The sequence below is a fragment of the Mercenaria mercenaria genome, chromosome 14 (genome assembly GCF_021730395.1).
Source record: "Mercenaria mercenaria strain notata chromosome 14, MADL_Memer_1, whole genome shotgun sequence".
Taxonomy (NCBI): Eukaryota; Metazoa; Mollusca; class Bivalvia; order Venerida; family Veneridae; genus Mercenaria; species Mercenaria mercenaria.
This window is the reverse complement of record NC_069374.1, coordinates 56559739-56577632: the sequence shown is the minus strand read 5'-3', so window position 1 is coordinate 56577632 and position 17894 is coordinate 56559739. Positions and strand designations below refer to the sequence as shown.

Genomic DNA, 17894 nt, shown 5'->3' with positions numbered 1-17894 from the left:
GCGGCGTTTGTCCCAAGATAAAGTAATTTGTTTGCCCCAAACGAGAAACAATGGGCAGAACTAAACAAACTGGAATTTAGAAAGGGGATCTGAGGTTATGCAGCCTGTATATCACAGGAACTGTCAAAAGACAAAATTAAAAAGCAGGTACCATATACCAAAGTAAATACTTAGGTTTGTTATGTCATGCTTAAATAGAGAATATTAGGTTACTGTCTGATAAATTTAAATTTATTAGGCGAGTTGAAGAAAATATATTAGGCGAGGCTGTGCCGAGCCTTATATTTTTTCGTAGACGAGCCTAATAAATTTAAATTTTTCAGACAGTAATCTAATATTCTATTTATCCTACCTGTTCAGAAAATAGGGAAAAAGTCGTTGGAAAGAGCAACAGCGTGCAGACTTGACGTCATATATGACGTTTGCAAGTACAATTCCATTTGTGGATAAAATTGAAAAATTGCAATAACTTTTTTGTTTCTGGATAAAAACTATTGATATTACCACTTATTTTCTTAGTTAGAACATTTCCAATACAACAATAATGGTTTCTGTGAAAAATTCGGAAAAAAGGTGTTTTCACAATTTCAGGCTGAAGTGCTGTAAAAGTGAAAAATAGTAATAATATTTTTGTTTCTGGATAAAAACCTATAATTTGACCATTCATTTTCTAAGTTCAAGCATTTCCAATACAATGGTGATGGTTTTAATGCAAAATTTTGAAAAAAATATGTGATTTCAAAAGTTCCCGCAAAAGTGATATCTTGACACTGACTAGATAAAGCAAAGTTTATTAGGCAAGCCGATTTTGCGCTCTATCTTGTATGAGGGTAGGATAAATACATGTAGAAGTATCATAATTGCGTGAGTGAATACTAATTACCATAGTATAATTTAGCAATAAATGCATTGCTAAAGAAATATTCAACATTAAATAACAATAATTTGAGCAAACGCCTGAATTGAAAATAACTGATCTAACTAAATAATTACTTAACCGATTGTTCGTGTTATTAGTGCCATATCTCGGCGTTGAGCTAGATTTTCGAATTTAAAACAAACAGTTTATGTTTGTCTATCTATTAAGCGGTGTAAGGTTAATTATATTTTACATGCAAAGAAAAGGTTTATCTTCTTAAGCCTTTAAACGAATAATAATTGATCGATTAAAAATATTATATGCATCAGATCATCATTCTCACCAAGTACCATCTGGGTTACTTATACTGTTTATGTTTTCAATGCTTGTAGGGTAAGCTTAATCGTCACATGCTGGCAGAGAGAGACTATGTGAAAGTATACATTGGATGTGAGTTGTGTAGTGACATCTTAACATCTTTAAAAGGAATTGGATGTGAACCTCCAGTTAACAAGCCTGTTTGTTGGAAAGGGGGAAAGCAGCCATTACCTATAGATGTAGGTCACATTTTTAAGCTTACAATTTATACATTCTTTGGGTTTAGGTTCGATTGGTACAATTGCGCTCATATGGTGATTTTACAGCTTTTATTCTATTTAGTGGTGGAAGACGCCAAGTGCCATTCAACGTATTTTTGAGGCATGAACGGTTAGAAAATTTACGTGTGTCAGTGAATGAATTGACATTCCAAAAGAGGATTCGAACACCCAGTGGTAAGGGGCTTGGAGATTCGAAATCCGCTGTCTAGACTTTTTGAACACGAAGACCCTTTAAATTCAAAATTTACAGCCCAAGAAATGACAATGTAATAAGTGTTTTACTAATGGGAAACATTCAATTTCACTATAATAGAATTCCGCTTAATCCAGTGCTAGGTGGCCCGAGGGAAATTGCTCATTTCGTTACCTCTCAAAAATACCTTTTTCTCTTTATTTTGTTGCGTTCTTTGCTTTCAAAAGAACATTATGTTTATTCTATTACATTTCTAGACTTTATACATGCAACGCCAACGTATCTCTTTCGACAAAGCTCTGTTACAGTAACTATTTTGGTAGAGCTTTAGCGCTTTCACGCCCTCAGCTGGTCACACTAACTTAGATAAGTCATATCTTCGTAAATGATGTCTGCTTTTAACGTACATTATTATTATTATTATACCAGATTTGTTGAGCGCCCTTTTCATATGTAATATACGTTCAAAGGCGCTTTACAATTAAACATGTGACACATCGCAGGAAAATAACAAAACATGACATATGCAATCACAAAACATTGCCAGCGGACTGAATGGTGAATAACAATAGAACATAGCAATTGTTGATATTGTACGGGCTTTCTTATAACTTTTACCATACAATTCACAAAGGCTACCATTTGGTCAAACACTTATCGTCACAGTTGTAATTGGTGATTGGATATCAGTCATATAAGCAATATTTCAGATGGCTCTATGGTTCAGTAACAAGACAAGTATCAGTGAAGTTTAAGGAAGTAGGTTACCTTGAGACCAGGGTAAATTTATATTAGTTGAAGCGCAACAATATTTTGTATTTCGTATAATTTAATGTTTTAACTGCTACAGTTTCAATTCAGTTTATCTCTGTCCCTTCAGGTAGTTTTTATCCAGGTTTGAAGTACATGACACTTCACAGTTATTTTATATTGAAACAATAAGGAAAATATGGATATTTAACACTTTTAAGTATATTTTGGTTTCATTGTTATCCATAGAAGTCTGCATAATTGATATTTTACTAGTATGCTCGTTTAATAGCTTTCTTATATAAGCTTTAAATGTATATCTCGGGGCTCGTGTTTCCATGGTAACGCATTTTCTCTCTTTTTTTTTTTAAACAAGTATGTATGAAAACGAGTTTTTCGACGGCTTCAGTGCCACATGCTATCCTACTTTTCTTAAAGTTCAAAGTAACCATGGCAACAAAGATGTTTAAATTAGCTTATATCTTGCTTTTTATCGTAATTTCTTATAAAAATATTAAATAAAACTATCTTTCTTGTTAATGTAGCTTTAAAACATCTTATTTCTAACTTAACATTTTCGTGTTATCTGCATTTATTTAAACAAATTTTACAAATTCAAATACTTACAGCAGTTCCCCTCGTCTGACACTTTTTATTGAAAAATCGTTCTTCATGCTGCTGTTATTCTCACTGATATTGTTGAAATGCAAATAAAAAGCCGAAGCTGTGTTCCTTAAATAGTTTAATGTCAACGCTTTTGAATTTTAAATTTCGATATATAGATCGCGGGCTTCGTTTCCGTGGTAACATCAATGTAATTCAGGAAACCACAATTTTCTGCTGAAATATCAATAATATAGAACTTAGTTTTAGTATATTAGTAACAAACTATCAACAGAAACTGGGAAATAGATATTACACAACATACTGTCCAATTTTTAGCTCACCTGTCACAAAGTGACAAGGTGAGCTTTTGTGATCGCGCGGCGTCCGTCGTCCGTGCGTCCGTCCGTCCGTCCGTAAACTTTTGCTTGTGACCACTCTAGATAACATTTTTTGTGGGATCTTTATGAAAGTTGGTCAGAATGTTTATCTTGATGATATCTAGGTCAAGTTCGAAACTAGGTTATGTGCCATCAAAAACTAGGTCAGTAGGTCTAAAAATAGAAAAACTTTGTGACCTCTCTAGAGGCCATATATTTCACTAGATCTTCATGAAAATTAGTCAGAATGTTTATCTTAATGATATCTAGGTCAAGTTTGAAACTGGGTTACGTGCCTTCAAAAACTAGGTCAGTAGGTCTAAAAATAGAAAAACATTGTGACCTCTCTAGAGGCCATATATTTCAAAAGATCTTCATGAAAATTAGTCAGAACGTTCATCTTGATAATATCTAGGTTAAGTTCGAAACTAGGTCAAGTGCCGTCAAAAACTAGGTCAGTAGGTCAAATAATAGAAAAACCTTGTGACCTCTCTAAAGGCCATATTTTTCATGGGATCTATATGAAAGTTGGTCTGAGTATTCATTTTGATGATATCTAGGTCAAATTCGACACTGGGTCACGTGCGTTCAAAAACTAGGTCAGTAGGTCTAAAAATAAAAAAAACCTTGTGACCTCTCTAGAGGGCATATATTTCATGAGAACTTAATGAAAATTGGTCAGAATGTTCACCTTGATGATATCTAGGTCAAGTGTGAAAGTGGGTTACGTGCCGTCAAAAACTAGGTCAGTAGGTCAAATAATAGAAAAACCTTGTGACCTCCCTAGAGGCCATATTTTTCATGGGATCTGTATGAAAGTTGGTCTGAATGTTTATCTTGAAGATATATAGGTCAATTTTGAAACTGGATGAACTGCGATCAAAAACTAGGTCAGTAGGTCTTGAAATAGAAAAACCTTGTGACCTCTCTAGAGGCCATACCCTTGAATGGATCTTCATGAAAATTGGTCAGAATGTTCACCTTAATGATATCTAGTTCAGTTTTGAAACTGGGTCACGTGCCTTAAAAAACTAGGTCAGTAGATCAAATAATATAAAAAACCTTGTGACCTCTCTAGAGGCCATACTTTTACACGGGATCTGTATGAAAGTTGGTCTGAATGTTCATCTTGATGATATCTAGGTCAAGTTTGAAACTGGGTCAACTGTGGTCAAAAACTAGGTCAGTAGGTCTAAAATTGTTAAACTCTTTTGACGTCTCTAGAGGCCATATTTTTCAATGGATCTTCATGAAAATTGAGCTGAATGTTTAACTTGATGATATCTAGGTCAAAGTCGAAACTGGGTCACGTGCATCAAAAGCTAGGCCAGTAGGTATAAAAATAGAAAAACCTTGTGAACTCTCTAGAGGCCATATTTTTCATGAGATCTTCATGCAAATTAGCGAGAATGTTCACCTGGATGATATCTAAATAAAGTTCAAAACAGGGTCACGTACCTTCGAAAACTAGGTCAATAGGTCAAATAATAGAAAAACATTGTGACCTCTCTAGAGACCATATTTTTCAATGGATCTTCATGAAAATTGGTCAGAATTTTTATCTTGATAATATCTAGGTCAAGTTCAAAACTGGGTCACATGAGCTCAAAAACTAGGTCACTATGTCAAATAATATAAAAAAACGACGTCATACTCAAAACTGGGTCATGTGGGAAGAGGTGAGCGATTCAGAACCATCATGGTCCTCTTGTTATTTGAAAATGGCCGTAATAAGTAAACTTTCACCCAACTATATTCCCAATAACATCAGTTACCATCATCCATTTTCTTACATTCCGCATAACATTTCAATATAACTACATAAAAGAAGGAAAATTTTCATCATTATTGAGCGAAAGACTCATAAAAAAAATTCAGTAAAAATGGCTGTTTTAAAAGTAGTTTAATTAAAGAAAATGCACATAATTACGTACTTTCAGCATAATAGCTATTAATATTGCGCGGTAACTGACACGTAGCTTCATGACGTCAATGACGTCATTTTAAAGCAACAATGTTCTGAAGCGATTTTGCTGCAGTTTATTCATTATTTCTGCATTAAATTTATTAAATCATTAAGCAGCAGATCGGGGGTAGGTTCATGTTTTTGAGCTTTTTTTTCAGAAGAATGAATATACAAACACATTTAGTTTGTCGTAAACGTCGTCGTAAATCGTCAATTCGCTTCCAGTTGGACATGCGCTCATACAAATATTAAGGTAACCTACCTCCTTAAAGTTTGTGCATTCCATTCTTCGCTTTTTATGTCTTGAACCACTACAAGACATCAGATTTGAGTTCACGTATGGGTGTTTTACATCTGGTACGAAAACAGTCAGAGGCGCTAGACCTGGAGCTCTGTCTATCGGGTACAACATCAGTTAATTTGTCTTCTGGATTAGCATCACATAATTTTGGGTAACCGGTTGTTGAAATGTATTTTATACAGGTGTCGCTAAGAATAGGAAACAAGAGGCCACTAGAAATAATTAAGACACAGTAACTCGGTGTAAATTATTTTCAAGCTTATAGAGTTCAAGACTTAGTTTATCATAGATGTTTATATCGTGTTTTACTCTCTGGGGAAACCCGAATATTACGGTGCACTGTCAGATGTATTTTCAACTATCGATAAATGTGATAAAAAATACAAACATAAATCATTTATCTTATAAAGGATGACATTTAAATAATTATAAGCAAATGTCCAATTTAGCTAATTTAAAAGTAATGGCAAAACTAAAACTTGGCAATCAGAAAGAAAAAAATAAACACTGACAGATGAACAATGAAATTACAAAATCTAAATTATTTCCAAAGGTAAAGAATGTTAAAGTAAAATTAGATATTTTATAAACCATATTTGTTTTTTTTTTACAGTGATTGATTGTCTAACATTCAAAGAGAGCTGTTCAAAAATATCGTAGACTTTTGCTTAAAGAGGCACCACAAAGTAACTGTATTCTTTTGTGTTTCCATGATGGTAATTATACATGATTTGCATGACAAAATACGAGATATGCAAGAATTTAGTTTCAAATTGACAGTGAGATATATAAGGTCAAGACAATGTGTTCAATGTCTTGAAATTTTATTGAATTAATGTAGTAATATGTACATAAATCAGTGTATTTAGTTAAATTTCAATCATTTTTTGTTTCTGCAGTGTAAGACAGTTATTTATCTATATTCTTAAAACTATACTGAATAAATTTGCAGATAAAGTTGTAAAAACACATTTATTCAGGCAGGGCCTAAATTGTCCACCTGAAAAGCTTTATATTACTGGTATTATAAGAATGATTTTCATGAAGTTTTTGTGGGCGAAACAAGTAGGTCACTAGGTCGTGGTGGGTCTTTAAACTGTTCAAAAAGAAGCATGGTGTATGTTGTACTTTGTGCAATGTAGCATTTATCATCGTTATTTGGTCATAGAACGTCTGAGTTACCATAACTACGTATAGCCGGTGCAGTTCCTTTTTATCTTCGATGATAAAACTTTACTAATATTTTCATTTGCAATCAAGTAACTTTCTATAAAGTCCTTAAAGATGGTGTAAGACATCTGTATGATACCCAAAATACTACTTTTGAGGTGGAAGAAAATTATATTTGAACTTTATGGCATACTGGTATTTAATGTGCGCGTTATGTTATTTTCAGACAGCATAGACAACTTGGAAGTTCAGTGCCTAAGTCTTTTAGTGGTGACTGGTAAAAGACAACCAAATTCATTGTCCAACAATTAGGGAATCGACATTAAGATCAATCAGTTCTGCCTTGAATTAAGGCAGATTACAAACGGTGTGATTGCTTTCTTAGATGTGAATGATATGAGATATTGTTTACATTATTCTAAACAAAATACTGATTATAACCTATATACTGTTTATCAGAATCTACAAATGTACAATAATACGAAATTAACGGAATCAAGCTAACGTTGTAGACATATGATCCCTGTACGACAGGTTCATGTTAGTTACTTTTTCCAAGGAGGCAAAAGTGCTGACTATATTATATTTGAGCCAAATATGCATGAAAGGTAGCAGAAAAATGGGAATTGTGATAATGTATTTATTTTTGTTTTGCTTCCCTGAAGTGTATTTATAAAAGCTCGAGAAAAATTCTTCGTTATTTTTAAAAGACCTAAAGGTTATATATTAATATATTCATTCAAAATTATACCAGTGAGAAGATACTTTGTCACAATTTTGCTGTATGGATGAGCCATTACATTTCAGTATGACCGAGTATTTCCTTTAAATATCAATTGTAACCCATTAAAGCGTTACAAACATTGTTCAATGACATCACAGTAATTTGAAAATGGAAGTGACGTTCATAAATTCTTCCATCTGCATTTAATAGATAAGATCTTTAAAATCGTTTAACAACATTGAGTGCTTTGGATTTCTTGCTCTTGGTCAGAAAATGGAGCACCGACACTGTACACCGGTCCTATAATTGCAAGTGTTTTATGAGAATTCCATATGAATTACGCAATAATGCTGCTGTTTCGGAAACTGCATATCTCTAGTTCTCTGCCACAAAGTAACATCATTGTTACGAGTGTGATGTTTTATAATGCATATAACTCAGCTATAACGGAAGCAACTGTTTTGAAATGTTTAATGTACATGGCTATTAAAACCCCCTAGAAATCCATGAAAAAAATGTGTGCTTGTACATGTAAAGTTTCTAGGGAAGCGTGTTAGTCGCAAAATGCTCTGAATAATTTCCCCTGTAACAACAGCTCATAAAACATAAACCATACTGGAAGGCCCATTTCATTTCTAGTATTAATACATTTTATAATATCATGTATTGTCTTAAACATGGTGTTTAATTTCATTTTTATTTTATTTTTGAACGTTTATTATAATATTGCACTCTTTATTTCTATTTGTGAAAGTTAATAATATTATGTACATTTATAACTGTTTGTATGCTTTTCTAATAATTATATTTTGTTCTACTATCGGTTTACGTTGTACACTTTTGGCATACCGGTATTATGAAGATACCACATATTTGCATTATTGTTACAGTTGCATTAAATACTGTTCCGATTCCGTATTTCGTAACATCAAAAGGTTATTATATTTTATGCAGTCTGTGTTACATTATACATGTATTTACAGTTCGTTATGACATTAACGAGGTTATGTTAAAGGGAATATGTATATTATTATACATGTTCTAGTATACATTGTTTCATGAAAGCTTGGAAATATTCATACATGTATGATATAAATGTACTAGGTATTTGATATAAATGTACTAGGTATTTAATCGCATCGTATGTGTAAGTTCGCTATTGTAATAAGTATACAATTAACGTACTCATAAGATGGTCCAGTCGCTCCTTACATAACTATAAGTAATGACTAGACTTACCAGTTTATAGCAGTAACATATATCTAATTGTGAGAGGTGTGAGCTGTTAAATATCACCACATCTTACATTCCGCAATCATCTTCTGCTTATGTATAATTCTCAGCGGACATGAGAAGCTGAGGTGTTATTGACTCAAACTGATCATAAAGATTATTGATCTCTTATTGAAAATAAGATCGATGTGAAAGCATCCATTAACATGAAAATGTACACATGCCACAAATCTCATATTTGAAAATATAAACAATTACATAAAGATAATGTTTACAAGAATACAAAGTTTGATGAAGTAACAGTACTATATATTATGTTTGAAAAGGTACACACTGAATTCATGTATAGCTGACAGAGGATATATGGGTATTACTGCTACAACCTTTATTCTTTAACGACTGATTTGCAATACATTTAATTAAGCGTAACATATAAGTAACTGGATAAAATGTAATTCATGTTATTTATATGATAGCATTTTATGTCAGCGGTAATGTTGTTTGTCAGTAGATACTCTAAAATGCGTCTACTTCAACCCGATTAGATATGTTTACAGCAGACTGCTTGCGCGATTCATCTTCGGCCACCGTTTCTCCTATGTTATGCATTAAGCAATAATTGGACAAAATGTATTAAAACTGATATGTCTTAAGCTGATTGCAAACATCGAGTAGCTAAAGAATTTAAAAGTTATCAGTGTAAATTTGACCAATAACATTCCAGGTAGAGATTGGTTACTTCCGACAAAGAGTAGGATTTCTTGCTTACAAAGAAGACACTACTACTCCATCAATAACAACAGCTGCAGACACTTCTACTCAACCAATATCAAAAGATGCAGAGATTACAGCAGCTATTTTCACGACATCAGATGATCCAAATAACATGATTACGGTAGTGATTGTACTAGCGGTGCTTATAGCTGCTATAATAGCAATAGGTATGTAGACTTTATTTAATTTCCAGTCATATACCCAAAAGGCAAGTCATATCTCTAGTTACTCTTTCTTTGAGAGGAGTCCCTAAATTATGATAAGTCTTATCTTAAGATTGTATGTATGTGCAATATATTTTAACTGGAAGTCATATTCGTCGATCCAGATAATCAAGAATAAGACTGGGAAACGGCTTACGAAAACTAAACAATGTCACAAATAGATAGCAACCAGTGTGCTAATTGGTTACATGTGTAATTTTCTTTTCTGTCTAACATAATGTATATTAAAGCAAATGTTTAATCAGTTTATTCCAAAACGATCTAAACGCAGTCATACATTCGGATAAAAGTTTAAGATTCTTTAAGGATATGGAAATAAGCTCAAGGACTAGTGAGTTTTATTTTTTATGTAGATAGAAAATTTGTTAGTTCGAAATTCTGCATTCCGTTACCCAGCTGGATGACTTACTCACATGCAAAACCTCTACGTCAACAGCGAATGATTCTACATCGACGCAATATCTGATACATTTGACATTTCCTTAGTTCACCATCGTTGCTTGTTTACTTTATCTATTATCTACTTTTTCAAATGTTATAGTCCAATCCATAAATCTAAAAGTGCTATTAAAATGTTGTTATTTTTTAAACTGTACATATACACATAGGACATGAAAGGAAGTGCAATATATAAGAACTATCAGAACTCTTTTTTTTTTTGCTTACCTTTTGTATTATGTCCCTGTTTAAGATTTATTACACTCTGTCCAAAAAGTAAATCCAAAACTGAAAACGAGTTGAACATGCACATAAAGACAGACCACGCAATTTACAAAAAAAAAAACATATCTCTATTACGCGCTTATTATTTTCTCCCTTTATTAGAAGATAAGGTTATCCTCGGCATTACGCTTGATGTACTGTAGGCAGTTTGTGAAAACAAAATATAAAGAAAGTGAACGTTCAGATAAAGTGCAATATAGAAAAGACTCAAATTACACCTTGCATTGTACCCGTGTCATAAATCATCCATGTGTACTCTTTGCGTTATCATCCTTCATTTAATTTTGTTACCAAGGTCAAAACTTTAAAATTAATGAAATGATTTAAAAATCTGCATACAAATATTGAAGTCATTAAGGAAAAAATGCCTGCATAAACAAGGAGCATAACTCTACGTTGCTTAGTGACCTTTATCCCTTATCTATATTCAATAATATTTTTGTCGGCAGAATTACACCAAAATTATGTCTGGAGCATGTCTGAAACAAAGATATGTAAGGGAATAAAACGATATTTTACACAATTACGCAAATCACGTTTTTGTTTATTTTTGTGTATGCCATTAAATCAACCGTTTCTATTTAAACGTTACATGGCTAATCTAAGAATAATTTTGATTTACATTTTGTACTTCATTTTATTTAGCCGTCCAAAATTGAAATACCACACAGGTCATGGTTGATAGTCTAGTCTAAAGGTTGCTGCAAAACAACGGATAACAATATGGAAACCTTGAAATGTCAGTTTTGTCGTTAGATATTAATGCCTTTCTACCAATGTTCTTTCTTTTAGGAATAATTAGTCTAGTTTTTTATCGGAGGCACAGAAATAGGCGTGATGGCGAACTTAACACACATGTGCTGTATAGGAGAAATGAAACCACAAAATCAAACGTCAACAGGTAAGTTGTTATATGTTGGATTCTTTACATTATCTATATTAGTAAACGTTTTATTACCTGCGGCCTGAAGGCTGCAGGTATATTGGAATGCAACAAGTAGTGTAACACAGGGAATGGGTGCTATCACGTGATTTTTAACCGATATGTGATTGGTTTTTCGCATTTATGGAACGCCGTTTTCGCAATATAGCTGGCAGGCTATATGATATAAAGAGAAATGCTTGTGATCTGAATTCCTCATTCATTATTTCATATAATTTATTCAAACTTTCAGCTATGATCAATATTGATACTTAATTGTGCATAAGAGACTTTTTAAATGCTCTTTAATTTCCTGGATTATGGTTCTGTGTTGTTTTGCTCTATATGTCAACGTCGTCCAGGTGAAGGCATGAATCACATTTGTGATAGCTCTAGTAAAGTGTTTCAATAGTCAAGGAATGTGACCAGTTGAGCTAAAAGCTATGTTATACATGAAAGGGAAATATAGTTATTTTTGCTAAAAACAATGACTTTCAGAATTAAGATATACCAAAGAGCTACAAAAATCAATTTAGATTAGATTAAAACTAGATTATCTCCTGTTGCGATTCTGTGTATTTCATACGTCTTTGGAAATACATATTTCATAGATCTACTTGTAAAACATGTAGAATGGATAAATATTTTCTACATTAAAGCGTAATGGTATGAAAAAAAAACAAAAACAAAAGAAAACAAGCTCGCTATTCACCCATAAATTACTTTTAAGACTGTGGTCACACAAACATCGATAACAATTTCTATTTCTGGTCTGTATAACTTCTGGCCGCAGGAAATCTTTCGACTTGTCATTTTTGAAATACATCAAAATGTAACTTAACATGAACAACACAACTGACATATTAACTGTTTGCTTAAGCAAATCGGCTTACATGCAACTCTTAACTTCTTGTGTCTCCGACAAAATATCTTTTGCCTACGATTTCTTTAAATACTATTGAATCAAAAGTCTAAGTTACAAATTGTAATTATAGTGTGCCTATTTATCCAAACCATAGGCATAGAAATTACTTTGATGACATTCTTTGTAAATGCAATACAGCATTGGCCACTGTTAACTTTTTTAAAAACTGGAGTGGTGTCGCCTTCTTAAGGACATAGTTTGGTCACAGCACAATGGCAGTTCTCAAATAAGCGTGTATTTTTTTATTATTTTATTACAAACGTCAGAATGTTTCTATTCTGGCTACTTTTATAACATAAACTTACAATTTTCCGTTGATAATCATGAATTTTAGAACTAAAACATATAATGTCCTGTAGATTATTAGATTTGAGACAGTCTGGTAAAAAGTTAAAAAATGATAAACTTTTCGTAAGTTATAGGCTAAGAAGTTTAAGTATCCTTCATAAGCATAGAACGTAACAATGTGAAAAATTGCAGACTCGGTTTGATTAAGTCCGTTCGTGAGATGGTATGAAATGTGCGAATCGACTCAATTATAACATAAGCCTATAAACTACTCTCAATGACAATTCTATTCCATTAGTTTACGCATCTGCAGTATTAAATTCAGGATTGTTTGGGCGTTAAGAAATACTGTCATAAATGTAACTGTATACAAAAATCATGAGATATCAAAGTTTGAAAACAGATATTAGTTACCTGTAAATGATTGTTTTTTTTTTTTTTTTTTTGGGGGGGGGGGGGGGTTGCTGTTTTTATTTTCTGGGTGAGGTTGGGTGGGTGATGATGCGATTCATATCTTTAAATCTGCTGAAAGAATTTTCTACACATAAACATAAGGCTTTTATTAGAACCTGGAACCGCTCTGTTTGGTATCTCAGCCTGTTATGATATCTCCAATGGTGTAATAAATTGTCTAAGATTTAAGTACGAAACTGGTTCTGTGGATTTAATAGCCTCAAAAATGTTTAATAACATACTGTAAAATTGATAGTATAGCAATTACCATAATCTTTATGAATAAGAATTTAGTTATAACTAATAACTACAGCTAATTTAGTAATTTAGTAATAACGCATGTCTTTTTCCTGTTGAAACATCTTCAGAATCTCGCAGGATTGGTTGGTAAAAAAAACCTGTACAGCGAGCGAGATGTGCGTGAAATTAGCCAGAGTAGCCAGAGTTTAGTCAGCGTAGCCAGAGCAGCCAGAGTTCAGCCAGAGTTTAGCCAGAGTAGTCAGAACTCTGGTTACTCTGGCTAGCCTGAATAGCCAGAGTTCAGCCAGAGAAGTCATAACTCTGGTTACTCTGGCTGACCAGAATAGCCTGAGTTCAGTCAGAGTAGCCAGATTTCAGCAAGAAAAGCGTTTCTAAAAAAAGTTTCTAGGATGTTAAAATGTTCTGGCTACTCCGGTCAGCCATAGTATTCTAAATAGGCAGCGTCATCTGGATTTTATTTGCTCTTGTTAGTCTGGCTGGCCAGAGTAGCCAGAGTTTCTATAATTTTAAGACATGTTTTTGCTACTCTGGTCAGCCAGAGTAACCAGGTACCATGCTCACAAAAGTTTTTCAGTTTTAGCTGAATTTGATTGTAAAATCTTATAATTCAGCCGTGCCATGAGAAAACAAACATAATGGCTTTTCGACCTGCATGGATGAAGACTAACCTAGCCGGAGAAGTCAGAACTCTGGTTACTCTGGCTAGCCAGAGTAGCCAGAGTTCAGCCAGAGAAGTCATAACTCTGTTTACTCTGACTGGCCAGAGTAGCCAGAGTTCAGCCAGAGAAGTCATAACTCTGGTTACTCTGGCTGACCAGAGTAGCCAGAGTTCAGCCAGGGAAGTCATAACTCTGGTTACTCTGGCTGGCCAGAGTAGCCAGAGTTCAACCAGAGTAGCCAGAGTTCAGCAAGAAAAGCCAGAGTTTCTAGGATGTTAAAATGTTCTGGCTACTCTGGTCAGCCATAGTATTCAGAATAGGCCGAGTCACCTGGATTTTATTTGCTCTGGTTAGTCTGGCTGGCCAGAGTAGCCAGAGTTTCTATGATTTTAAGACATGTTTTTGCTAATCTGGTCAGCCAGAGTAGTCAGAGTAACCAGGTCCCATGTTCACAAAAGTTTTTCAGTCTTAGCTGAATTTGATAATGAAATCTAATAATTGAGCCGTGCCATGAGAAAACAAACATAGTGGCTATGCGACCAGCATGGATGAAGATCAGCCTGCGCATCAGTCTGGTCAGAATCGATGCTGTTCACTTTTAAAACGTATTGGACTTCAAAAAAAACTGTTAACGAACAGTACGGATCCTGACCAGCCTGCGCCATTCTGGTCTCAAACCCACTATGTTGGTTTTCTCATGGCGCGACTCATATGTCATTTCTATATAAATAGCATGTTTAAAACTGAATTTCAAGTTAATAACTATTTTGAAGTGAGTAGCCAGAGTAGCCAGAACTCTGGTCACTTTGGCTGAACAGAGTAGCCAGAGTTTAGCCAGAGTAGCCAGAATTCAGTAAGAGTAGCCAGAATTCTGGTAACTCTGGCTGCCCAGAACAGCCAGAATTCAGCCAGATTAGCCAGAAATCTTGTTACTCCTTGTGGCCAGAGTAGCCGAGTAACCAGGATGTCAATTGCTCTGGCTACTTTGGCTAACCAGAACAGCCAGAATTTTCGAGATGTCTACTGGTTCTAGCTACCCTGGCTAGCCAGAGAAAATACTGTAATACCTATTGCAAAATGACCCTTTTGGTACTCTCAGGTTTGATTTTTAAGTATTTTATATGTATTATCGTACAATCGTGCATCGCGGTTTAGTATTAAATAAAAAGTCACGATTGTCCAAACGGAACGCTGTACATAACAGTGTGAAAATGGTGAAAAGTCAATTTACATTACTGAACAAAAGGAAAAGGTAGGACTAAATCAGATTAAATGATATTTAATAGTTACCATTATAATATTGAATGACCCTCATACACTATACTTGAATTCTTTTGCCCACGTCACTGTGTGACATGGTGAGGTTTTGTGATCAACTTTTGTCTTGTCTATCCGATTGAGTCAGGCTCTTTGACTGAACTCAGTACTTATTCCGTTTTGTATTGATAAACCTTAAAATTCTGCTCAAGTATCACAAGACCCAGAGCTTAGATATTTTGCAAGAAGCATTTGCAAGTACATCTCTTTCAAATTGTTCAAATCATGGACTCTGGGGTCATATTGGATCTGTCTTGGGGCTTTAAGTTTCACATACAGTAATATATTAAATCCTACAGAAATATTCTTATTTTTCTTTAGGCCCAGACAATATATTTTTTGTATGTAGCATGGCCTAGTGAATGCCTCTCTTAAGATTAAGCAAATCATGTCCCCTGATGTCAAAATTGCCCCCGCTTGTGCTAATGAGCTTGCAAAGTCCTACAGGAAAATCTTTTAAAATCTCAAAAGAATTGCGGTGAGAAGAGTTAACATATTTTACATGTTCAAATCAATACCCCAGAGTCAAAATGGTTCCTACTTAAGTTTTATATTGACAAAAACATGATATACTTACATAGCAAAAATCTTTTTCAGAGCCACAAGGGTAAGAGCTGAAATATTTTGCATGTAAATTAGCAAAATTTATAATGGAGTTCTTTCAAACTTGATTGAATCACAACCCCCCAAGGCAATATTAGTCTCTCTTTGTGTATTATCAATCTACTTCTAATCTTATGCAATATAAGTTTATAATTTCAAGAATGCCCAGAATTTAGAGTAAACAATTACAAATTGAGTTTTTTTTTACTATGACTGTCATAACCTGCAAGGTCAAGGTAAACGATTCAGGACCTTATTCAGGACCGTATGGGTCCTCTTGTTTATATTGATATCATAAACAATGGCAGTGAATTCCATATAACTTTGAGTGTAAAAATAAAGAATATTTAAGAATATTTGAAGGCTTCTGGTTTTGTATTTATTTAACATCAGTGTTTGCCTTGAACTTGTACCAAAGAATTAACTTGAATATATAATATAAAGAAAGTTGAGAAAACAAATTCATACTTATTAACTGCAACCAATTCCTGAAATTGCATTTAAAGTTGTGGAAGTTGACGAAATGTTGACATGTGAACACATACACTTAAAGCGGCTTAATAACGGTATTTCCTTTAAATCCTTGGAAAAATGTAAGTACCTGTGACATGCCAACCAAATGCAAAATGCCATTCAAAAATTGATTGTGATCGCCTCATGCCATCAGACAATCAACATTCCATGTTGTGTTAACTCGGTATTATTTGTGAACGTGTATGATACGATACTTACTGTGTTATAGTTATAGGACTGCTAACTGATAAGTAAGACAACTCTTTGAAGTCCGTTTGATGAATCACTTAATACATGAAATACTAAAAAAACACTGAGGGTTCAGAAAGGGTCATTTTGCAACATGTTAAAGCCCTAGAAACTCTGGCTACTCTGGCAGAAGTCCGTGTTATGAATCACTTGATATATAAAACTAAAAAAATATCAACCTTGAGATAATCAAAATAGTCCACAATCTTCTCACACCTTTCCAATATAGCTTCCGTTCCAAACATAGCTGTGAGTCTCAACTATTATCCTTTACATAAGAAACTTTTGAGAATCTCCAATTAGGAAACAAACAGGTCTCATTGTAATAGATTTCTCGAAAGCTTTCGACATTGTTGATCATCAACTCCTTCTCTATAAAATCGTGAAACTTTGTGTCTGCAGAATCTCTCTATCCTGGATTAAATCTTTCCTTAGTAACCGTTCTCAATCTGTAGTAGTTGAAGGCTCACACTCTCTACCAGTTCTATCAGGGGGTTCCTCAAGGTTCATTGTTGGGTCCTTGTCTCTTCCTTTGTTTCATCAATGACCTTCATGACTCTGTTAAAAGCAGAATACGCTTATTTGCTGATGACACTATCATATACCTCAAATTAGACTCGTTAATAGACTCTTACAAAATTCAAGATGATTTGACAAAATTAGAAGAATGGGAACGTAACTGGTCTATGGAATTCAAACCTGATAAATGCAAAGTAATAGGAATCTCAATAAAAAGTAGAAAAAAATATCATCTTTCCATATAAATTACATAATCAAGAACTAAAAACTACAGGAAATGCTAAATATCTTTGGATTACAATTAGTGATGTCTTAACTTGGAAACACATATTGAAATTACATCTTCAAAGGCTAGTAACACTCTCAGATTTATAAAAAAAGTATGTACAATGTAAAAACAATAATATTAAAGAAACATACGTTCGCCTAATTAGAATACTGTAACACCATATTGCATCCATTGCAGAAAAAACTTAGTATATGAGATTATTATCATTATTATATTATTATAATTATCATCATCATCATTTTTATTATTATTAATCCAGATTTATTAGGCGCCAATTTAAAATAAAATATACGTTCAAGTGCACTTAACAATTAAACATCTGACATATGGCAGATATGTAGGAAAATCACAAAAACTTGGCATATGCAATAATAAAACTGAAACTGAATGATTTGAT

General features: G+C 33.6%; 1 protein-coding gene across 2 annotated transcripts in view; it reads left to right on the top strand.

The window, feature by feature from the left end:
* The window catches only part of LOC123527894 (plexin-2-like), a 180167-nt gene that overhangs the window by 141341 nt on the left and 20932 nt on the right, over window positions 1-17894 (top strand). For both annotated transcript variants that reach the window (XM_053523577.1, XM_053523578.1), the window contains 3 exons: window positions 1252-1420; window positions 9507-9719; window positions 11292-11400. In XM_053523577.1, coding sequence (XP_053379552.1) covers window positions 1252-1420; window positions 9507-9719; window positions 11292-11400 — 491 coding nt within the window. The remainder of the gene's footprint in view (window positions 1-1251; window positions 1421-9506; window positions 9720-11291; window positions 11401-17894) is intronic.